At 41.5% G+C, this 25000-nt stretch overlaps 1 protein-coding gene across 5 annotated transcripts in view; it reads left to right on the top strand.

The window, feature by feature from the left end:
• The window catches only part of LOC137999680 (bridge-like lipid transfer protein family member 1), a 98447-nt gene that overhangs the window by 56524 nt on the left and 16923 nt on the right, over positions 1-25000 (top strand). For all 5 annotated transcript variants that reach the window (XM_068845533.1, XM_068845535.1, XM_068845530.1 and 2 more), the window contains 16 exons: positions 334-430; positions 1267-1340; positions 5079-5216; positions 6466-6499; positions 7524-7715; positions 8584-8646; positions 9584-9887; positions 14108-14272; positions 14542-15042; positions 17077-18245; positions 19165-19381; positions 19713-19867; positions 20589-20741; positions 21150-21351; positions 23763-23920; positions 24471-24647. In XM_068845533.1, the coding sequence (XP_068701634.1) occupies positions 334-430; positions 1267-1340; positions 5079-5216; positions 6466-6499; positions 7524-7715; positions 8584-8646; positions 9584-9887; positions 14108-14272; positions 14542-15042; positions 17077-18245; positions 19165-19381; positions 19713-19867; positions 20589-20741; positions 21150-21351; positions 23763-23920; positions 24471-24647 (3799 nt within the window). The remainder of the gene's footprint in view (positions 1-333; positions 431-1266; positions 1341-5078; positions 5217-6465; positions 6500-7523; positions 7716-8583; positions 8647-9583; positions 9888-14107; positions 14273-14541; positions 15043-17076; positions 18246-19164; positions 19382-19712; positions 19868-20588; positions 20742-21149; positions 21352-23762; positions 23921-24470; positions 24648-25000) is intronic.

The following is a 25000-nucleotide window of genomic DNA, read 5'->3' as shown; positions in this document are numbered from 1 at the left end:
GATTAGCCAAAGTAATGAATTTAGCCTGCGTGTAGCCGTAATTTTCCCCCGCGAAGAAAAAACGTTTTGTCTTTGCGGTGGGAGGGTACGGCTGCACGTTGGCTATAATGAATTAAGAGTCTTCCTTCTACGGCACTCGGCTCAATTGAAAAGACTCCTAGAGGAAGCAATAAGCTACCGGAGCTATTTTTTAGTTTAACTGGAAAATGTGGGGTAGTGAATTACTGTTTTCCGTTTTGGCGAGTGTTTATCGCACTTTGAATGACTTCGAGATATTTAAATTTTTTTAATAAATTGGTTGAGGTCTGATGTCCGTGTTTGCATATGTCACAGGACACCAGGTCATTAGTTGGAACTGAGGACAAAGAGACCTTTCTTGTTACGCTGACTCAACCGCGTTTGTACGTGCAGCAAGTTGCTTTCGACAAAGGTAAGCAGATAGGTTCGGAGGCGGCGGCCTGTGGGTCAGGAGATTACATCAGAACTGGTTCACAAAACATTGGACAAGATAAGCGACGGAAAAAGTGAAGCCCAATGCCAACTGATGACCTGGAAAAAATGTAGAAGAAGACGGGCAAGAAATTCATGAAATTCATCACAGTACGAATCCCGAATCAAAGTAAAGTGCTTCTACGAACCAACAGAAAGACCCGGAGGTTTCAAAACCCGAGTGTAGTAGGGTCACTTTGCCTAAATGCAGATGGTAGAAGCCATTTTGCCGGAGAGATTTGTATGTGATTGGCGCAATTGCATGCGTCCGCGCGCCCACGTTTATTAAAATAGGGAGCTTAAGCACACGCGTTTTTGAGACGCGGACGGCAACCGGAAGTGAGCTGTTTTCCCTTTTAACTTGTTTTAACACAATCAAATTTACATTGCTGAGTATTTTTTCTCCATTAGAGATGATTAGTTTAAAAATCTGGGAGACACCACTGTCCTGGCACACGAAATGTCCTCTTCCGGTTGCCGTCCGCGTCTCACAAACGCGCGTTCTTAAGCTCCCTATTGATCTTTGACCGCGCGCTATTCAAGGGCAAATTGAAGCATAGGTATTCAAACAACCATTGAAGATTCTGTCAGTAGGCTTAGGCCTAGAAGATCCAAAATTCACATGCACTGGTTTAGAGTTGTACAGATAACAACGTAAACGTATTCGGTTGAACTGGAAACCGTCGTTAATTTGTGCTGTGCTGGTAAACATTCTACCAAATCCTTCCGCTTAAGAACGAAGGAAAGTAACAGCACGTCCTCTCGTTTTTTTCGCAGCCGTGTTGGTTTATTTGAACTATAAGAACGCCTACGAACACTGGAATGAACAAAGGCTTGCCCTTAACAAAGAGGTAAGTGTCTTTTCTACAGAGTCTACTTTAGTTGCACGTTCTACAGAGGAAGAACGGGATATTTTTCAAGTTCGTGGCGAATACAGGTGAACAATTCTTCTACTAGAAGGCCTTGATGCACAATTACTGTTTCCGTGGTTTCGATTCATTTGTCTCGCCATGACGTCACGAACGACTAGTATTTCAAATTTTCATCGTTTGAAATTAAAAACCTTGAACGATTCAGCAATGGCGTATCGTGGTTTCAGTGTATGTGTTAGATCGAGTTTCAATTGAGTGTCATCAAACCAAAACCAAAGTAATTACTTTGGCCAATCAAAAAGGACTTAGACAATCCGGCAAACCAATCAAAACTCAAAGTAATTGCACGTAGCCGACACAAAGCGCGGGAAAATGTGTACGCGTGAGCCACGATTGGTTTTGGTTTCACTTCTGATTGGTTGAAAAAATGGCGCGAGAACTTTGAAGCAATCACTGAGTGAAGTAATCATAAGCCAAAGTAATTATCTAATTATTTTCGACACTCAATTGAAAATCGCTCTATTACGTCTGTAAGGTAGTGTTTGTTTCGCTTTTAAATATCACCTAAAATCCAATGATTCGTGTACAAAACCCCTTCTCCTCCCTCTTTACTTAAGTGGCGACTCCCTTGGTGTGGTCATTGCCAATTTTACCACAATTGCTTGTAATCTCGCTATCTGATTGGCTAATTTGCCGTTGTCGATAACATTTTGACCACTGTGATGACGAATATCGTTGTCGGTTAGAGTACAGACAACGCTGAACCACTCTCGATTTGTTAAATGGCTTGTCACCGCTCATATGGTATTAATTTATCTAATTATCAATTTAACAAATGGAAAGTGGTTCAGCGTTGTCTGTACTCTTATCGACAACGATATTCGTCATCACAGTGGAGATTACAATTGTGGTAAAATATTAAATGTTTCACATTTTTAACAGCATCTTTTAAGGGTCTGTGTCATGATATTTATAGGCAAATTCAGCGACTCGAAACTGGCAACCAAATCAAGCAAAACATAAAAATAAATACTTAAAACATTGACGGGGAGTTTGATTAAAACGTCAAATGCAAAAGGAGGCAGGGATGGGCAATATTGAACACTAAAATGGATTCAGTGATTGGGGTTTTTGAAAAGTGTTCAGTCTAACAGGTTTTCAAAGTTGACGTCTGTTGTTTGTAACTTTTCCTATGTATGCTCGACAGACATTTTTTCGTCACGAAGCTTTGGTTTGTGCTGTTTAAAAATAATTTCTGAGTTAACGTTAAGTTGTATAGCGAGTAGGGGCGAGTAAGTGACAAGACGACACAAAATGAACTGCACTTCCGTATTTTAGAACTAAACCATTTTTAGTTTTTGAAACAAATTATTTTCTGCCTGCGCTTTCACATACACTGTTTCAGTGTTTTATTGGGATCATCTGTTTTAACTCCGACTGGACTTGGTTGAAGTGGCAAGTTTCCCAAGGCATTAAGAATACCTTTGCAACCGCGCTTTAGGTTGATTGAAAGCTGTAGCTCCTGGTCATATGTATCACATGACCTCCCCGCAAGTGTCTCAGAGGCTTAAGCCCGCACCGGTATACAAAAAACCCGCGAGAACGATACTGGTCATTACCCGTGCCTTTTCAACCTTGTTTGACGGCCGTTGAAAAAGTTGCAGGACCAAATCATCCGAAAACAGTTTTCTAATAGAGCACGACGAAGACGAGAGCTACCCTACAGCGAGTGAAAGAAACACCTTTCCTAATTGGATTTTCTTCTTGCGCGCAATTTCGTTGATAATTGAAAAGTATTCACCGAAGTGGAGGTGGCTAGCGGTGGATATTTACCAAGCCGCTTCGGGGCTCGGTAAATATCCAACCGATATATATCCACCATATATATCCACCGATATATATACTAAAACAGTATATACTAAAACAGTAAGATAATATACAGCACAAAAAAATAATTTGGATGTTTTCTTCACTTGTCACGGATGCAACTGAATCGGAACGCCATTTTTTCCTGAGTTGCTGGGAGGTAAATAGCACAGGATATTCGGAGTTTGACGAGCCAATCAGCGCCCGTGTTGAACGCTATCCACTGCTTTAGTATATACTAAAAATCTTTATCCTTGACGGAGTGAAAATCTTACAAGTTTGGGATGTTTTGTTTCACGGAGACAACTCATTTTGCTACTGATTCTATTACGTCTATTCTCACTTGTGTCTTCATTCATTCACAGTCTGATCGCAGGTTTTCTCTTAGTCAGGTAGTTGGTAGAAGATTCTCTCGGTCGGTGAGTCAGACAGTTCTAGAGACAGTAGGCGTTTGATCTTCACTGAAAGCAGGTTCACAAGGGAAAATTGAGTTGACAGATTCGCGTTGGCGTGCACAGCGATTTGCTTGGAAAGAAAGTTGAAGCTTCAAGTTCAGTTGCAACTCAATTGTTCCGCGTAAACTTGTTGTTATTCTTTAGTACATATTGGATAGAAAGATGTATGCGGTTATGTTCCCAGGTAGTTATTATTAACTAGTAGTTAGTGATCAAATGAAGGGGACGGGATTAGATAGGTACGATTGTTTCCAGCTTGTCAGTGAAATTTTAATGAAATATGTATAGTCATTAGATATAAAGCATACCGTATACCCAATAGTATTCTCGATGTAGTATTCTCTTGTCACGCATCATTTAACTCGTGCGTCACGTTTATCGATGTCACAGTTCCGGCCAGAGTGTTTTTGGGAAACGAGAAAGAAAATGTTGACTTCATGGCGTCTCCAGACGACAGCAACGGTTACGACAATGTCTTTTCATAACAGGAATTCGCGTTTTTGTTTTTGAGTTTAATTAAACTGACTTTTGAACATGGCAAGAGTGCTTCAGTCATTCAAGAATCAAACACCAAACAACCTATGCAATCTGCTGCATTCCTGTCGCCCTTCAACACTGGTCTTTAACTTGAGCACTCTAGTATGTTTGCTGTTTGCCAGCGGATGTTACGGACCGTATGCAAAAACGAACTGAGGACAAGAACTTCAAAAAACAACAACAACAATAACAGAAATAGACGGTAATCGCCTAATTGAGCAAAAAGAATGACTCAGTGCGCCCCGCACGTGCGTGTTTGGTTTGGTTTTTGTACATTTCTTTTCCGTAGTCCTCTAAGGTCCACACGTATCCGAATAATTTAGAATCCGCAACCTTTTATTTTCGGATTCGAAAATGTTCCCATCCACACGTAGCGTATTCAAATCGAATTTGCCCGTCCACACGTATTCGAAACGTATCCGGATTCAATGTAGAACTCCTAGAACTCAGAACTCTTCAAGGAATCAGAGGTAACAGAGCATGCGCCATGAAGTCCTTGGCAGGCATCTTGAGAATTGATTTCATGGTAAAGAACTGGGCTCGATCTTGTTGCGTCATCTGGATAAAAAATTCCGGATTTAGCGTCCACATGGTTCCGGATTCATAGCGGATTCAAATATATCCACTCTGGAAAGTGTAGTACCGGATTCGTGAAAAATATTTTTCAACACTCGAAGAGAAATTTCGTATCTCCGCGCTGCCATATAATATCCTCTATATCTCCCTTAAATTTTTAGAGATCGTTGGTTTGATCTGAGTCCTCCCCGGTATTTTCATCAGTCTTAATCAGAGGTGACAGTTATTTTATACTCTGGTTTTAGTCTGTTACTAAAACTACTGTCCGTTCTTGCTGTTTCAGGTTCACTTTGCCACTCAAGCAGTTTTAGACAAGTTGCCTCAGCGACCGCCATCTTCTCAGCTATCAGGATCGCTCTTTCTTCAGTTGACAGTGGACCAGCTGGGAGTTTGCATTCCACTATATAACGCTGGCAATCAGGTACAAAATTTGCCTTCTTCGCGTTGAAAAATGCGACTTTAATTAGCTTTTAGTTTTACATAGTTTTCAGTAAATTGCCTTTCTTATAGCCTGCCAATTGTAAATATTGTAGTTGTCGTCTTTTTATTTCATAGAAATTGTATACGGATCTTATTGTTGTATTTACAGTAATGTCTGTAATGCGCAATGACTATTTTATAGAAAATGCGCAGTATAAGTATTAAATATTATTAAATATTATTATTATTATTATTATTATTATTTTTATTATCATCATCATCATCATCATTATCATTATCATCCACGGACTTGTTTTATTGCCGGATTAAAACCAGTTTTGCTGGGGGGGAAGCTTCTACCCCTCAAATACCCTAGATAGAACCCTGCTCGGTCCATAAACACGCGAAAAAAGAACTTGGCCAATATCCAGCCATCTTGACCTCGCACTTGGTCAATAACCCATATATATTGGAATACACAGTACTCTTCTAAAAAGTAGCTTACATTGCTTTATAGTGGCTTGATCTCGACAGCTCGGCTGCCTGGGGTTTAAGTATACCAGAAGCACGTGACTTTGAAGCGTGTAATTTGCAACTCTTTTCCTTGGAACAAAGTTGGGTATTTTAGGACACCAATTTTATGAACAAAGATGGACACAAAGAAGGTCGAAGCTGCACGCCCGGTAAAACGCACGAGCTACGTTACATCTAAATAAGGGAATTTTTAAACTCAAAAAACCCCAGCTCTGTAACAGAGTTAAACGCTTCAAGGTCACGAGTTTCTGGTATTTACGCATTCCGGTAATATGAAACAGTCGCGCTTTTTTGGTCCAACCAATCTGGTTCCCATGGTTTCTCTTCTTCAACTCCACTGGGGCGAAATAGAAGGTCACGTGTGTTTCAAAATATGGCACACAGATGGACAACGGGAAACAAAATATTTATGGAAGGGGGTGTTAGGTCTTACGTGTGACTCCTTTAAAGTGAAAAGACCCCACCCTGACGTTTCAATTCTCGCAGACTTGCGTGATGAGTGCATATCAGCATACAAATGGTCACATACCAGAAAGAAGAGACACCTTATTGACGAAGTAGTGGTGAAAACTCTTTTAGGGATCAAGCTTGATTGAATAGTTGTCAAAGATTTTACTAGTGCCCTTGTTACAAATTTACACAGCTATCATTGTCAATATCAAGGTTTCGTTAGTGCTGGTATTTGTTTGATTATGCTTTTTTTGGCACTTGTATAGGTCGTTGGTCAAAGCTTCCAGATGAGATACACCGGTAAGTTGATTGTGGACAGTTCACTTTTAACTTGACTTCGAAGGAACGCAGACAACATTTTAATTTCGAACGACAAAAGTTGTCCAATGGAGGAGGATGATGAGACTAAAGTTAGTTTATGTAGAAGTCACAAAATGTCTCTCTAACCCTTAGTCTAACCAAAGCCAAAAGGAAACAAAATACACGAAGTTCTGAGGAAAAAGGGGACACCTGATGGCAAAATGCATGACGTCTCTGCAAAGTACCATAAATTACATTATTCGGTAGTATTGGAAATGTAAGAAAAGTTCTAAACACTACATCTGAAGCAGGCTGCTCACATCTTTGCTTTTTGCTTTGATTCCGTCGAGCGTGATTCATAAACAATGGGAAATTTGGGGTGAAGCGACCTTGGCTCACCTTAATCTCCGCTCGTTTGCAATCGATTGTTGGGTAACCTCGTCTCCAGGTCTTCCCTTGCCCTGGAGGGAGGCCGAGGGAGAGGCACCCTTGTATGGTCTGGTTGCTATTTATCCGGATATTTTTTAATCCGCAGTTTGTTCTCTGCGGATTAAAACATTTTCACATCCACACGTAACATATTCAAATCGAATTTGCCAGTCCACACGTATCCGGATTCATTCTAATACCCAGGACTCTTCTATGACTATTGACAACAGAGCATACGCCATCAGACGTGCGAGTTGGCGACAGGAGAAGCGATAGCATTTCGTTCAGCGGCCATGTTGAATATTTACGCGGTAAAGACTGGATCTGAGTTTGTAACGTCATCAGAATTTGAAAATATCCGGATACGACTGTCCAAACGATTCCAAATTCTTTGCGTATTCGAAACTTTCCTCTCTGGAGAGCGGATTCAAGAAGTTGCGGATTAGTGTGCCGGATTCGCCGGATACGTGTGGACGAAGCCTTAGGCATCAGGCCCGTCGGACTTGAATTTGCAGTCTGAGGAAGCGAATCTCCTTTTGTTTGTTGGGCTGCCTCTCGCTAACAGTATACTTGTTATCGTATATATGTTAACTAGAGCAAGAACCCGGCCCAGCAATGGTACTACGAGTTGAGCACATGCTATTGACATGCTGTTCCAGTATCTCTTTTGTCAGCAAGGGGAAATTCAGCAACTTTTGTCTTTGGTTCGAGGACAAGTTTGACCCTGACACAGAAGAATGGAAGCCAGACTTTGAAAGTGATCCGGTGCGGACAAGATGCAGCAGATGTAAGAAATTGCGGCTTATACCGCAGTTTTCATTCAAGTGTGGACAAACCGAACTAAAAATTATTACTTTGTCTCTGCGTGCACACACACACACACACGCAAAAAGAAAAACAGCGAACCACATCGTCATGCAAGTACATGAGGCCTCCGCTAATGGCGGGAAAGTGCGTGCAAGGATGTCGCGTGGTCCGTGATTTTGGTTTCTGATTGGCTAAGATCATGGATCTTTTTTTAGCAAATCAAGTGGAATTACAGAGAAACTCTCTTTTTTGTAAAACATTCTAACTCTGGAGACCAAAATGACACGCAAATAGACGGATTGAACGAACAGTCATCACTTACGCTCCATTGAACATCAAATTAGATTTACACCAAATACTCTTTCGGGACGTTTTCTCTTTTACCAATTCAATCCAGTGGAGGTAATTCATTCTTTGCATGAATGACTATGTAAAACCAGAAACGCACATTTAAGCGATGGAATAAAAACGTTAGATGTTCAAAGGAAGAAACAAACATGATAAAATGGTATTTCGTTACTTCTGGTCTATTTTGTCGTGATAAAGAAAAAGGAAAACCGGTATTCGGGAACCGGTATACCACCAGTACAAAGCTATTCTTGCCACAGGCCCAAAATATTGTACACTTAACAATACACGTGATTTGCTTGGAGTTGGTTTACATCATACGCAAAACGTACTTACCTTTTATGGGGGCAAATTATAACAATGAGCAACAATTTAATGTGTTTGGGGTTGTGGCTTGTGCTAATGCTTCCAATGTTTGTGTAAACGTACCCTTACAGCGGTCATTGGGGCGTTTGAGAGTTGTATTCGATTGTAATTTTACTTGTTGCTGTTCCTTGCAGTTGTGGTTCCAGAAGGAACGTACGAACTGTGCTCAAGAACTCAGAGGTATCCTGTGACACCAGGTGGGGCACCATTGGGTTACCTGTGTTTAATAAACTGTTAGCACTTATGACTACGAAAATATTCACTGGCGCTGTTGAGTGTTGAGTGCATTTGCATTTCCTAAAGAGCAAGGGTCAAATTTCCGAGAGACTGTGTCTTGGTGTTTAGAATTGACGTGTTAAGCGTCATAAGAAGCGTTTTGCAAGTGTATAGGCCATATTTGGTGTATACCAAGGGGTGATCTAGTCCGTCTGCGTTATTGGGTGTTCATTCTTTTATAAAAAATCTCGCGTAAGTTACAAAATTACCGCTCGAAACGTCTTCTCGCCAATCTTTCTTAAGGTGGTCAATTTACCTTAGGGGGTGTAGGGATGGCGCAGTGGTAAGAGAACCAGATCACTCGTTCGATTCCCAGACTCGGCGTCGTATGTGTGTTCAGTTTGTTGGTTCTCTACTCTGCATCAAGAGGTTTTTTCTCAGCCGGGTTAAATTACCTGGTTTTTTCCCTCTCCTAGCTCAAAAACCAACATTTGATTTTATTTGCGTTAATTTGTTAATTTTAGTTTACAGTGTCCCCAATTAGTTCTCCATCGCTAAAATACTGGACACGTAAATAAAGTTCCTTTCCTTTAATAACTCGTTTGATAAAGCTACGGGCGCTTTCGTTTTGTCAGAACTTGCTAGCCAGACCCGTCAGTTTGCAAAGAAAATTCAACAGTTTATTGAATGAACACTTGCATGATAATCTCTCGCATTCTTCTGGAAGAGTATATATCATCCGCAGAGCTTGTTAATTTGAAGGCGTTGTAGAGGTATTCCTTCCAAATACTCGGTCAGGCCGCCCATTTCCTTCAAATAGAAAGCGTCCTAAGTTTTCGCGTTTCATTCCTTACTGACTCACCACTACCATTTGTTTAGAAACTAACTCCTTCATTCGTCTGTTTTTGTCAACTTCAGACATGATCAAGGCAGGCAAGTGGGTGATGTCATTTCAATGGCGCATGTGTGGTATTGAACTCCACTGTGATACCAGCATCGGCAAGCATCTGTCATCTTTGGGCCAGACACTTACCGCTTTAACCGGGGATCCCGACGTGGCTAATATCGACTCTGTGACGGAGCTGCAAGACAGAGATCCTTCCATCGACACTGGTGAATTGGGCAGAGATGAGGTGGATAACAAAGGCACAAAGGATAAGAGAAACACCAGAAATATTGAGAAGAATATGTGGGAACAAGCACGCAGGGTCAATGAGCTTAGGTGAGGGGAAAAAAATGGTGCTGCAATTTTTTTCTCGTTTTGGGATAAAAAATTAGGGAAAAAAGAATTTAATAGAGTGGTGCCCAGACGAAAAGGCGCCAGGTTAAGACTACAATCATAGACAAAAGTAGTTGGGAAGGTTATGTAAATGAACCACACCAGAGCTGTATTTCAATCTGCTTCTGTTAAAGCCCAAAAGAAATAGTTTCACTTTCTCTTACATAGCCCCCCTCCCCCCTATTCAATGTTGGAAGGTAAGTCAACAATTTTCCACTGAAACCATTCAGTTTTGCACAACATTGAAGGAGGGGGGAGGGGAGAGAAGCAATGAAGACTTCAAAAGTACTAACCTTCCCAACAGTTTTGTCTAGGATTGTAGAATTCAGAACTCTTAGTTAAGGTTGTCTCTGAAAGGAAAAAAGTTGAAAGTTCTTGCACTGCCTGTGGTGAAATTGTGCGCTTTAATGTCTTTCTCCCTCGAGAGTTCGAGACATTTTACAAATTCGAACTATCAAATTCGAACGTCATCTCGTGCATGCTACGCTACGTGGCGGCACATGCATCTGCGAGATGTATTTTCTCAGTCTACGAGAAATACTGGACATTACTGCCGAGAAAATGATATGTGTGGTTATTAGGCCTTCGCCCCTGAAGCTGGACGACACGACAAGACAGGCGTTAACGCCGAAAACTAAACCGTAACCCACGCTTTGCGGCAGTTTGTGTCTTTTAAAGTGGTACTACGACCAAAAAAACAAATCCTTTTTTCCTTTGGATTTCAAAACTATGTTAACTAAACACTAACTGACCCAAGTTTTAAGTTCTGATTTTAAAAAGACACCTGTTTATTTTAACTGGAATTTTCTTATTTATTGGTCCGCCATTACTAACTTTAAAATCTTGAGAGAGCTGGGTCGAGGAGAAAATGACGTCAAAGACTCACTGGTTTAAGAATGCAATGCGTGTGTACGCGCCCAAATTAATATGCAGCACGGGAGTTTCAGGCTTTCAGACTTTTAAACCCGTGTTTTGCATATATAATAAATTGCGTTTACACGCTGAAATTTTAAGCTAGTGAGTAAATGACGTCATTTTCTCTAGATCCAACCCTCTGAGGTCCAATCGGCCAGTTTTGAACGTGAGTAATGGCGGACCGTGAAATTCAAAACTTACACTCAAAATAAACAGCCTTTGGATAAATCTCAAAGCGCAAAATTTTGCCAGTTAGGTGTTAAGCGAACACGCTTTCAAAATCTGAAGAAAAAAAGTTTTTTGATCATAGAACCACTTTAATGTCTTACAGAGTTTATGAACTAGTGCTCTAAGACAAGGCGCACGGCCTATGATCTTTATTTCAAAGGCAGAACTTTCGTCTGTCGTTAGACCGCGAGAAGACGTTATTTTTACATAACTAACTCCATATCAAGCCTCACGTTTTCCATTTCACTTAAACTTGAGGCTAAATCGGTTACCCTTCGCAGAACTTTCAAGGAGTGAGACGATTTAAGTAGAGATGTACGTTTCTCCTTTTTTCTTGCTTTTCGACATTGTTTTCGACAACGAAAATTACTTGGAACATGGTTATCCCTGGTAAGAAGCTGTCACTCGATAGTTCATGCATTCAATACATCTAAGCTACAATTGTAGATAGTGCCAATTCGTCATTGTATAGATTACCCAAATTTCTGATAGATCGCTTACAAAAGTGTCCAAAATGCTGTAGAAGAACGATCACATCAAACCTCTCCAGTTAGGCAGCGCAGTAAAGATAGATAAGAAAAGAAAAAGAGTAAAGTTTTTATTGAAATTTCTACAAGCGAAAAAACCCGCAAGCATTGCAATAATTTTAAAACTTAAGAAAGGAGACTGTATACATGCATTAAAAAAATAAGAACGAACCCACTCACAACCATCCAATAATTAAGCAAATTGAAAAATACATCTATGGACCTTATTCGTGAATGGCGCGGTCAATTTATAGTTCTTTTGTCCTAGTGCAAATTAGCCTACCAAGTCTCGATACCATACAGTGAATAGACTACTTCCACGATACGGCGGCCATTTTGAATTTGATTGTTCCAATAGCTATTATGGGATGCCCAGGGGGCAAATACATATTCGGGAGCTTAAGCACGCGCGTTTTTGAGACGCGGACGGCAACCGGAAGAGGACATTTCTCCTGCAAGGACAGTGGTGTCTCCCAGATTTTTATACGAATTGTCTCTAATGGAGAAAAGATACTTAGCAATGTAAATGTGGTTGTCTGAAGACAAGTTCAAAGGGAAAACAGCTCACTTCCGGTTGCCGTCCGCGTGTCAAAAACGCGCGTGCTTAAGCTCCCTATTAATTATGCCCCCGAGCATCCTATAATATTTTTGTTAAACCATAGAAATCAAAATAGCTGCCGAATCGTTGAAGGCTATTGAAAAGAATTCTTGCTCTAAAATGAGGCTTGATAGGCTAATTTGCAAATTAGCAAAAGAAGAATAAAACAAGCGCCATTTATGAATAAGGTTTATTGATAAAAGTTTTCTGAAAACGCTCGCTGCGTAAATTCGGAAGTATAAGATTAGAGCGATTACTTTCGCATGACCATGAAAAAGTGTTCGCAATTTGTTTCACGGACCAATGTTTGGCTAGATTAAAACAAAGCTTCTCCTTATTCTCGCCAAGGAAACTCCTAATATGGGCAGTAAACAGTTCGATTGCCCAATCACTTTACTGCATTTCAAATGACGTCAAAGCGAAATGCCGATCGCTTTCCAGAAAGTTCCATGGAGAGATGACGATGTTTGCATCCGCGTTCGCTAAGCCGATAATTCGCCAATAAATGTTTTGCATTGTTGTTTACGTTCTGTTTTCACGTTTATTTTTCAAGGTCATATGAAAGCCGCTCTATGGCCACGATCTCGCAAGCGCCCTCGCTATCTCTGCGGTGGAAGAAGGTCATACAGAACGTGCCCGGGATCTGACACGATAGTGTCCCAAAGTTTTCTATCCGTAGAATATATATGATCACGCATAGTAAAAAACTACCCGTATATACCCATACCTAAAAGCTCTTTTGCTAAATTTATCGATTCTACCAAGATATTTGGTGTTAAATGCTGCCCCCACTTTTCGATGGCATAACTGAATAATGACATGATCAAATTATTGTACAACGTAGTAAGCTCTTCTGTATGTAGAGTAGGCGTAGAACTTACAGACTCTTAATACGTACAATCTAGAACTGGCTTTGAACAGGAGTAGATCAAACTGTGTATCTCAGTTACAAGATGTTACTTCTGACCAATAAAGCGCTTAACGGCTAGGCCCCTAGCAACATTACTGAACTGCTAGAGCCCTATTTACCGACCAGAAATTTGAGATCACCTTTTAAGAAGTTACTGAAAGTACCATCTGTTTAGTTGGCCATACTGATAGATGTGTAACTCTCTTCCTGACAATATCAGACAGTGCTGTTCTCTATCAAAATTTAAGGCCCGTTTCATACGTGGAACTTTTCATGTGCCGAATCTAATGCAAATGAGCGAAAACAATATTTTTTTCTCATTTGCATTAGATTCGGCACATGAAAACTTCCACTTTTGAAACGGACCCAAGACCCATATACAGACACATCTTTTAAATCAATTTTATAACCTAATTAGTTTAGCATATGACAGTTTTAATCGGAACTTTTTATTGCTGTTTTTGTGCGTTAGTTTTTTCTCGGTTCGAATGTTATAATTGTAGAATTTCGATTTGCTGTAACTTTTGATTGCAATTATTGTACAGCGCTATTGAGCTACATGGAATAGTGCTATAAAAATTATTATTATTATTTATTATTATTATTATTATTATTACTATTATTATTATTATTACTACTATATTAATACTAATAATAACAATAACATGTGGATATATATTTTTGTTTTTTTGTTTTTGTTTGCTTGTGTAAATGAACATTGAACTTGAACTGTTTTTTTATAATTGGAACAGAATATTTTTTTTTTTATATTGTTAATAATTTCTGTGTTAACTGACTGATTTTCAATAAAGGTTTTTCTATGATTATTATTATTATTATTATTATTATTATTATTATTATTATTATTCGTGTTGGTTCAGTCATTTAAGCAAACGACTACCCTCGGCAATTCCACTGATATTTCTAATTGAGCTAACTTTTAGGGACTCTTGAAACGTCTCGATAGGATTTTTTTTTGTTACAGGCGAAAACACGATGTGGAGTCCTACATCATGGAACAGGAAACAAGGAGGCTACAGGATTTGGAAAGCGCTGTCTTCAACGAATTTCGAAAAGATGTACGAAGGAAACTCAGACGCCACTCGCGTTCAGGGCGACCGTCGGTTCACAAATCACCCGAAACTGATCGGTAATGTCTACTTTGTTAAGTTTAAATTGGGGTATAGAGATTGTTCACAAGCCACGAGAGCTCGCATGGTTTTGAGCTTATCCCAGTTACCGGAGAATAGCAATGGTTGTGCACCAGGATTCGATTTGAAACTGAGGCTTGCAGCAACTCGGAAATGGGCTATTCTCGACATCAGGCTCCCTGACCACTTCACCACCAGGGAAAGTTTATACGATTGAATATTTTTGTGATTGGTTGAAAGTATTTACGCGGGCACATTTTGTCCACAGGTCTAAACTACTCAACAGAAAGGCCAAATCAGAGAAAGTTCGAGGATCACGAACGCGTTCAAGGTTAAGATCCCAAGCCAGTAGCGATCTGGAGGAAATGGAAAGTGAAATGGTTGAAATGCCACCTTCGCCACGAAAATACGGCGAAGGTCCTATGATCACATGCGAAGACGAGTCCGAGAATGCCATCTTTGGGGCCCGTTCTCCATCACTTCCCGACATTTTAAACGTTGGAATCAAGGCAACTAAACAAACAAGCGATTTTGCCAATTCCTTACATCACGAGGGGGAGGGTGGTTCGGGACCAAGAGTTACTTTCAGGACCCCTAGTGAGTCGGATAATGAAAGTATGACGTCACAAAAATCTGCTCTGACGCAACTGCAATCCCAACAGCAGCAGAATCTCGACTTTGAGCTTGATGTGGCGGTTGATATTGACAGTGGAAAATGTGTGTTTTACCCTGCGGATGACGGCGAGAGAGATGAAACAACGGAATCCAAGTAAGTTTAACGTCATCAACAATAGATGAGCTTTGGAGCTAGTGCCTTGAAGTGGTCAGTCAGAGAAAAGAAGGTGTCCATGGCAACCCACTAATGAGGCCACCAATGCATTGAATACTTAAAGGGCTACTTCGATCAAAAACCACCTTTCGTTTTTCTTCACATTTCGAAAGTTCTTGTGCTGAATACTCGAAAGGCGAGATTTCATGCAATTATTTCAAGAGAAAAACTATTTTTTTCATTTAAGGACGTTCGCGCCAATTGTTTCTGCGCATCCTTACTGCACACGCTACGTCATACACGAGCGCGCGCGCTAACTAATAAAATGAGAACTGATAGGGCAAAAGGACATTGCTATAGCTTTGCCTGGATTTAACGGTCTTGGACGTTCGGTGACCCCTATTTTTCTTTCCAGAAACGGACTTTATTTACAATTACCTCCACGTTGTCCAAAAATGAACAAAAAATCAATGTGGGAAGTTCAAAAAATTTCAAGATTTCTGCTCCCGGGACATCAAATCCTGCCATCTTGCGGCTGCAAGGCGCGTGAAACTGTGGTCGCTAAATGCGAACTTGATCTTTAAGGGAACCTCACCAGTTGACTAAATTCACTTAATTAATCCACTTAAACAATATTTGGCAGAGAAGATTTCACTTCAAAGATTTAATTGCAATATATTTGGGTTTACAGACACTGGCCTTATTCGATAACGAAGCCCGATTTTGTCACATTTTGGGTGTTTTTCCGGACATGTTCTCTCTAAAACGAAGTCGGTGACCCCCCATTTTTTTACATTTCTGACATAACTAACTCATCATCTTACAGTGGTAAAAGTTTCAGAAGAAAATCAATGTTGAAAAAATTTCGCGCGAACGTCCTTAACGGACCTCGATTTCTTGGTTTGGTTCTGACAGATAAGCCTCATGATCAGGGAGCTGGATCGAGAGAAAGTGACGTCATTTACTCACGAGGTTAAAAATGCAGTGTATCAATGCGGCTTAATTGGTATGCGGAACACGAATGCCAGGATGACAAAAACTTTCGTGCCCCTTACTTAATAAGCCGCATTCACACACTTCAATTTTAAGCTACTGAGTAAATGACGTCACTTTTCCCTCGATCCAGGTCGCTCACAGCTTTCGGTCAGAACTGCACCAAGTAATGGCGGACCGTTCAATGAAAAAAGTGGAGTTAAAATAAACAGTCTTCCTCTTGAAATTAATGCAAAGAATTTCGCCCTTTGAGCATTCAACGCCATTACTTTCGAAATGTGAAGAAAAACGAGAAGGTAGCACTGAAGTAAGGGCAGGTTCAAACAGCAGGCAAAATTGCCCGTTGCAAACAGGGAAGCGAGCAGGCAAATGCAAAACCTCCAGGGACAACTCCAATCTACTTAGAGGGGCAACCGCTGACCAGCATTGCTCGATTTCAACCTCGCCTAAATTTTATGTAGCTGCATGATAAATGCAGGGGTTGATTAATTGAAATAACTTCTTAATTCCTCTATTTGTGCCTCGTCCTTCACCTTTACGTGAACACGACACCATGGTTTAGCCCGCAAGCAAAAACGGACGGAAATTTTTCGGAGCTTCCTTGTTGTGCAAATTAAAGGGAAACTGTCAAGAGAAGCGCATGGGCTAGCGTCTTGTGAAAACTTGAAAAGTGTTAGTTTAACTTTTTTCAAGTTGTATCGACAAATTCAAAATGGTGTCCACTGGGGAGGGCCATGGTGGACAAACGAGAAACTCCGGCGAATATACGTGACTCCCGCGTGAATCCATGATGGCGGCTAGAATTTTCCGTGGGCTCGAGGGCAAACAAACTCGAGCATGCGCAGCTCATGGCAGTGCCCCTTTAATAAAGACAATTTACCTGTTCCATAAACACGATGAAAAGAGCAGCGGAACCAGTACTGGAATTCAATGAGTTATTTTATTTATTTGTTTATTTATTTGTTGTAAAGACAGGCAGATAAGGTATGTAAAATTGTAGGACGTATTGAATTACATGTTTTCTCTTGCTTTTTGTTTTAGAATCTCTGGTAAACGCTTCCAGCTCTTCGATCCCACAGGCGGAAAGTTATCAACTCCTGTGTTTCAAACGAACATTGGACAGAAGCGTAACAAACAGGGGACCCAAGAAAAAGCTCAACCAGAAGACACTAACCTGTTACTACCAGCTGTAGAGGTCAGAGTTCATTATCATTCAAACATTGACTCTGAGAGCGGGGGCTCCCCGGGAACGCCTAGTCCTTCCTGTGGTGGCGAAGTATCTACGGCCGGCGAACGATCCAAGCCGCTTTCTGGCTTCGATACGCCCGATTCAGACAGTGCGGATATGGAGGGTTTGGCGAACAATAGCACCGTTTCCAATAGAAAGATCGTGAAGAAGGCAGGGCTGTATGTGTGGGTTCTCTTCCAGGCTCTGCCTCAGGAAATGGTGCTAAAACCCCGTTTATTAGACTTCATCGAACAAGCGCTTGAACCGATTAGCGTTCCGGACGACGAGGAAGTGACAGACGGCGGGGTAGTCGCTTCCGATGATGATAGCGATACCGAAGGGGAAATCGGCGGCTCTGTTGTGTCCTCCTCGATGTCGGAGTATTCGTCGTTTCCGGTGGATGTAGTGGTTGTCATCCGGGTACAGCCATCTGACATTCGCTTCAGCTGTCTTCCGGTTTCTCGTGTGGAATGTATGCTGCGTTTACCTGCCTTAGATGTAGTATTTTCATCCAACTCGAGCCCCACTAGGTCTCTCTTTCAAACTCCATCATCTCGAGTTGCCAGTCGAGACCCATCTAAGCCGCGGTTGGATCAGCTGGACTCCAGCTTGAACTCTTCAACCTTCACCTTTGATAGTGGCGGCATCAGCTTCACAGTTTGTCTGTCACGCTTCTCGTTCTGTATCTTCCACCCTTACGGCAAACAGCACAAAGGCTTAGGCCGTACCTCTAGCTCAGACTTCGAGGAGCGGAATGTCGAGGAGAACCGTCCACGGTTTCGTTTTGCACCGTCTCAGCCCTCGCAGCCTATGTCGGGCAAAAAAGACTCTCTTAGTTTAAATGTGGAGTTCGTGAAGTTTAATCTGTCACGCCGGAGAGTCGGCTCTGCGGCGAACGTGACGGAAGACAGAAACAAGATGCCTTCACCTGATCTTCTGGCCGGGACGGGGACTGGGTCATCAACCGTTGTCAAGGTTTCTGGTTAGTTGCTGCTGACGTTACTTCCGGCGGTCACTTGTATAGGCCACTTGTTTGCCCTCCAAAATTTTGCATCAGCATTGTTTCCAGTTTCTCTTGGGACTTAAGATGGTCCCAAGAGAAGATAAATAAAATGCTTTGGCAAAATTTTGGAGGGCAAACAAAGAATGTTATGGTATTTTTGAGAGTGTCCTATTAGGCAAATTCGGTTTTAGACTGGCGTAGTTGTTTAAGAAGCGAATTCGACTTCCAATTTATTACCTTCAAAATGGCCGAAAACCGTCTTGGACGGGAAACTCGACTTCACACGGAAAACTGGTCTGGCATACGACGAAGTTTGACCATAAATTGTCTTAACACCGGATTTATATTTAGAGGAGTTATAGTGGAAATATACGTCTTAGAGGAGCTATCCGTCTCCAGTATAAATACGGCCAATCCGTTGAAGGATGAGTTTCCCGTCCCTAAGTTTATCTGTCCACTTTTTCGTCTAAATCGACGGGATAGTAGCAGGGAAAATTCGTCTCAGACCGAAAACTGTCTTAAATTCATTTTAGACGCGAAAATGACGAGGAGTTTTTGAGCAAACATCCTGAAGCCATATTTGTTCATCGCAACCTGGCCTGATAAATGGTCTTCTCTCATTTTCCCGTCTGATTACCGTCCACAATTTATATTAGACGGTTTTCTGTCAGACGGTATTCCACCTTTGACGAATATGAGACTTCGGCTATTTACACATTTTTGACAAAAAGGCCCATGGTTTTCGACAAGTTGGTGAAAACTAGTCCTGTTGCGGGAGTCCCTCTTACCCCTCCCTGAAAATGGGCCTGGAACCCAGGCGGGATAAGATGGAGTCCCGGAACAGGACTAGGTGAAAACATATATATATATATATATATATGTATTTGTTGTTAATCAGGTATATGTGACATTGGTTCTGCAACGTTTAACTACGACATGCGACGCTTAAATGAGATCTTAGACTTTCCAAAAGCTTGGTACAAGGGAGGACTTGTCCAGCGGCTGCTCCTTGGAAAAGAGGGATCTTACGCGACTAAGACTTCAGCGACAGGAGGTGATCAGGTCCCTACTGGACCAGCTTCGAATAAACCAGTGGACCTCGACTTGAAACGAAGGTAAATGTTTGCAGTTAGGTTATCCGAGTGCGGCTCCTCAGTCCATTCATTACCATTCACTTTTGATCATGGCACGCAGACTATTGCGTGACAGTCTACCTAACGTGGCGTTTGCGTTGAAAACTAGTCCAGTTTTTTTTAGTCGAGTTTTATTCATTTATAGCAACAGTTTAACGTATTAGTAGGCTGGCTTGCAAATAGCGGTAAGCTATACGAAGATATCATTACTTGTGCTTGAGCCACTTTGTTTCGTATATTCATCTTATAATAAAATCGTCTTCTTGAAGTCGCTTGCTTTTCCAGCTTTCTGTTTTCTCTCGTTGGTTTTTAGATCTTTATCTCTCAACGAAAAGGAGGTGCGTGTAGCTACACCACCACCTTACGTGAAGCGTCGTTCGCTTTCGCTCTTGCGATCCATGTCAGAGTCAAATGACGAACCAGTGCAATCCACACCGGCGAAATCACCAACCAGCAGACACAAACCAGGTTAGCCTGATTTCTGAACTGGTGCAAACTAGCGGTTAGTTTGGTTCTTGTTTTGTGCACGGGTGCAATCTTGACACGTCGTTACAGGCGGCTGCCTGCCGTAGTCAGTTGAATTTGACCATAAAGACAAACAAGATGTTGTGCTTCTACTCGCACACACCACTGTTTCTAACTCAGAGTAACTCGTCCCCAGTCCATCTTAGAAAAATTATCACACGATGGAGTGAAGAGTAGGCCATTTTCGAGTTCACGTCTGCCTCCTCTTCAAAGCGAGTCTAAGTGCGAAGCTTTTCTTATGAAAATTAGTTTTCATTCATATGTAAAGTAGAACTAATTACCATCACAAAAACTTTGCACTTAGACTCGCTTTGAAGAGGAGGCGGATAGGAACTCAGAAATGGCCTATTATAGGCCTATGGTCACCAAAAAGACATTGCGCGCTGCGTTGAATTTCAAACAGACGGAAAATCCGAAAATCACCAGTGAGTACCGAATCAAAACGCTGGAACTATTTCAAAACAACAACACAAGCGCGCAATGTCTTTTGGGTGAACATGGTGACACAAATGGAGTGACTTAGGCCCCCAATAACCGCAATAACTCGTTCTTTGCGCTCCGCTCATTCACGAGTTGGGAACCACTGCATGCGCTCTCCGTAATGTTAGATTTGCCAGTATAGTATTTTCCTCTCACAACTATTTTTCTGTCCTACTCTTTCTAGGTCACCGCAGAGTAACGTCTTCCGGCAGCACTTTTTTCGGGCTTATTCCAACAACACCCAGTCTTTTTCGGTCCATGCCTTTGAGCGGGACTAAGCAAGGCTTAGTGAGTACGTCGCCAGCCTCGCCTCCAGCCAGGAGACGGACACTGTCAGGTAATCAAAAACAAAAGATCGACTGGCCATTTCCCGCAATTCCTCTTGCAATCAAACTTTGATTAGTAACAGGAGCCCATGACCGGGGGCGAACAACAGCCCTTCATTTCTGTCACGGCGTTTTCACAGGCCGATTTATTTTTAGATTGAATTTCCCGCAAAGGAGACTCACGAAGGAGCCCGATCTCCAATCACAAGAAACTAACTTGACATCATAGCGTCACCGAACCGGAACTGCCTTTGTTTTCTAAAAATAGATCGGTCTGTAAAAATGATGTGTGGGAGTTGTCCCTTCTTAGACATGGACTCCTGGTAGTAACACGATTTAGCATAGATTCTGTCAGCAAGCCAATAAAGATGCAAAACTGTCTGCAACATTTAATAACTTTTCTTCTCATTTTGGTTAAGGTACCAAGAATGTCATTTCCCCGGGACTGAAGGTCATCGAGAGCTCCTCCGAAACGGAAGTGAATGGTTGTCATCATAGCCAGTCTTCGACGTCTAGTCTTGGAGGGGCTAGGTCCAAGTGGGAGACGGTTGTTGTTGTGGCCGTGAATCTGTCAAGACTCGACATTTCGACCAATATGGGAAGCGTTATGGGACAGACACTGTAAGGGCATGCTCTGTGGTGTCTATTTCCTTGTTACTAGCGTTTACATTTTTCTATTGGAGCGACTTTCGAATGACCGTGAAAAATTGTTCGCAATTTGTTTCACGGACCAATGTTTGGCAAGATTAAAACAAAGATAAACGTTATTCCCGCCAAGGAAACTCCTAATATGAGCAGTAGACAGTTCGATTGCCTAATCACATTATTGCATTTCAAATGCCGTCAAAGCGAAACTTTCCAGAAAGTTCCATGGAGAGATGACGTTGTTTGCATACGCGTTCGCTAAGCCAATGAAAATTCGCGCTAGTTTGTTTTTGTTCGATAAGCCAATTAAATGTTTTGCATTTTTGTTTACGTTCTGCTTTTAAGATTATTTTTCAAGGTCTTATGAAAGTCGCTCTATATAATAACTTGACTAATGGAACCAAAAGGTCGAGACAGCAGAAAGCAAATCGTTATCTTTAAGAAAGTTATGACATTTTTTAATTTCGAAGACATGTTTCGATATTACAAACATCATCGTCAGTTACAAAATATTTGAAAAACCGTTAGGACTTATATAACAACTAGGCGAAAAAATGTCATAACTTTGTTAAAGATAACGAATAACTTGACTCTGTTAGATCATCTAGGTGTGGTGAGTACAAGGGAGGTTTTCCTCATGTCGTTGACAGTTTTATTTTGTTTCATTAACACGCTTATGTCCAGAACTGCACACAGAATATCAAAATATCGCCAACAATTTGACCATTTTGGCAAATACGGTGATAGCGGCGGAATTTTGCCAAATTTATGTAAATTAGTTTAACACGTGAATCTGTGATCTTTAACACGTGGTGAATCTGGCAAATATGGCGGTTTTGGCATACGGGTTTTCTCACAGAAGGCGATTGCGGCGGAATTTTGCCAAATTTATGTAAATTAGTTTAACAGGTGAATCTGTAATCTTTAACACGTGGTGGATCGGGCAAATATGGCGGTTTCGGCATACGGGTTTTCTCACGGAAGGCGATTCCGCCGCAATCGCGCCAAATTTATGTAAATTAGTTTAACACGTGAATCTGTAATCTTTAACACGTGGTGAATCTGGCAAATATGGCGGTTTTGGTATACGGGTTTTCTACCAGAAGGCATCAAGCTATTTACAAATGTACTTGAAAAGGTAAACGGACTTGTTAAACTTAGTTAAATCTCCAGTTATTAGCCATCAAAAACTGACGTTAGCCACAAGAGCTAATGATCTTATACATCCTATTTAAAGTCTCGACTTTACAAAGCATCATTGCCCAGAGATTTTCTAGTTTGTCGGGTTCAAATTTTCAGAGATAGCTCATTAGAGCGAGTTTCATTCGAGTGTCGTAAAACCAAAACCAAAGTAATTACTTTGGCCAATCAAAAAGGTCGGAGGCAATCCAGGAAACCAATCAATAACTCGAAGGAATTTCACGTAGCCGACACAAAGCGCGGAAAAATTTGCACGCGCAAGCCACGTCGGTTTTGGTTTCACTTCTGATTGGTTGTAAAAATGGCGTGAGAACTTTGGACCAATCCCTGAGTGAGCTAATGCAAAACCAAAGTAATTCGCTAATTACTTTCGAAAATCGCTCTATTCCTGGTTAACTGATTAAAAAACGGTAGCCCAATGAGAAAAAAAAATGAAGTAAAGGATTCCCCTGTAGTCTTGGTACTCTTGTTGATGACAATGATTGATGTTTCGACAAACTTCGTAGAAACGTAGAGGAAATCGTCTTTCGAGTCTAGTTTTAGTAGTCTTGTTACAGAAGAGTTTAAACGCGTAGACGCGATGTAAAAGGGGTCTCATCAGGCTCTGTTTTTATTCGAATTCATTCAAGTACGAGTCATGATCAAGGATGGTGATCAAGAAACATCAACGCAAAGACTGTGCCCTTAAAGTATATTTCTTGAGCGAGTAAAGTGACTGGGAATTTTACAAAAACAACGGCAGACAACATCTTTTATTGAAATTTCAACCTCGGATATTGCGTTTCTAGCTTTCTGATTGGTTCTCTCTCAGCTCATATACCATATGACCTAATATGAAAAGCTGGAAACTGATTGGCTTTAATTTTCAAAATATCCAAGAGTTCAGAATTTAATGAAAATTTAATGACACAATTATTCGATTCGCCGTTGTTGGATATGACACTGGTTATAGCCAACTGGTCGCTACGCTCCTCGTTGGCTATTTCCCGTCTCCTATCTCGTTTACACTTCGCTATAGGGCGAAGTATCCAATAACTGGACTGGCAAGAACGATTTAAAGTAAAGATAGAGAATGAGAGGCTCACACTGCGAACTTGAAATTTCCGCTTCAATCTCAGTTTCTTGTGTCCCAGAAATGTGGTCTCTTAGTAAATTACCAATTTCATATATTGTCTTTTGTTTTTTAGCTGGAGCACGAGTGACCTTCGTTCTCAGTGTCACGTTACTCTCACTAACGCAGGCCGAAGGGAGCTGAAGGGGTCTTTGAGAGTCAGACAGGCCGTATATGAAGCACGCAGTGGAATTGTGGGCGGACATATTGAAATACAGGAACTCAAGATTCGAGGTGCAAATAAAGCTATGTGATAACCGCGTAAAACGAACGAAAGTGTTACTGTGTGTGTGTGAATCAACAATTTTGTGTGCCACCGGAGTTTCATTGACGTTTCCCATAAGCGGTTAGCGTTGGTGGATTAGTCGGCTGTGATCGCAGCACGGTCCCGCAGGTTAAACATACGGCGGCAAGATGTCATACGGAGGTAAAACGTCGATAACTGGTCTTTATAGAAACAACAACAACGGCCGTTGTGATCTGAACACAACTAATATGTACGTACAAGGGTGTGCGGTTTGAAACGTCCATCCCCACTTAAAACCTTTTCTCTCTTATCAGGGAAAGACATGTTAACATGAGGGAAAGACCGTATTGTCCTTGTTTGTTTTCGTCAGGAGCCCCGGTTTTCGTAAAACAAGCCGACCTGTTAAACTTAAGAGAGCCGGGGTATCAATGTAATACGACTGAGTGAAATAATGGGACAAAGGTACTGTTGCGACAGAAAGAGTTTCAGCCCTATATTTGGCGTTAGAACCTCTCTCTGTCTTTTCATTGTTTACAGCTGATGTTAACGAGGAGCGTGGTTTTAACCCGCATCACGTGGTTCATTTGGGACTGCGTTACGCTGAAGCGCGGATCGATTACATGGGAACATGCATACTGATGGGAAACTTGTCTGCGTTCAAGACTGACTTGAGTGACGAGTGGACATTACAAGAAACCACAAGTCCCTCCACTGGTGAGTGTTCGCTGATCACGTAAATGCAGAAAGGGAGAAAGTCACGAAGGAGAGGTGGGAGGAGTAGGCAGGGAGGAAAAGAGCGAGAGTGAGAAGAGCGAGTGGGTGGGGGGGGGGGGGGGGTTGGGGAATGATGGGGAGGTGAAAGGAAGGAGAAACGAAACGTAAGGATTTCTGGTTTGCCTGTGACGTCATGGCGGCCATGTTGGACGACTAGAACAATAACCCATCTCTCCGCCTCTCTGCGGCGTCATATGTGGGTTGCGTTGCATCTCTACTCTGCACCGACTGGTGTTTCTCCGGGTACTTCGGTTTTGCCCTCTCCTCAAAAACAAACTTTTTGCGTTAATTCT

The sequence above is a fragment of the Montipora foliosa genome, chromosome 4 (genome assembly GCF_036669935.1).
Source record: "Montipora foliosa isolate CH-2021 chromosome 4, ASM3666993v2, whole genome shotgun sequence".
Taxonomy (NCBI): Eukaryota; Metazoa; Cnidaria; class Anthozoa; order Scleractinia; family Acroporidae; genus Montipora; species Montipora foliosa.
The sequence above is the reverse complement of the archived record's forward strand: the minus strand, read 5'-3'. Positions and strand labels throughout refer to the sequence as shown.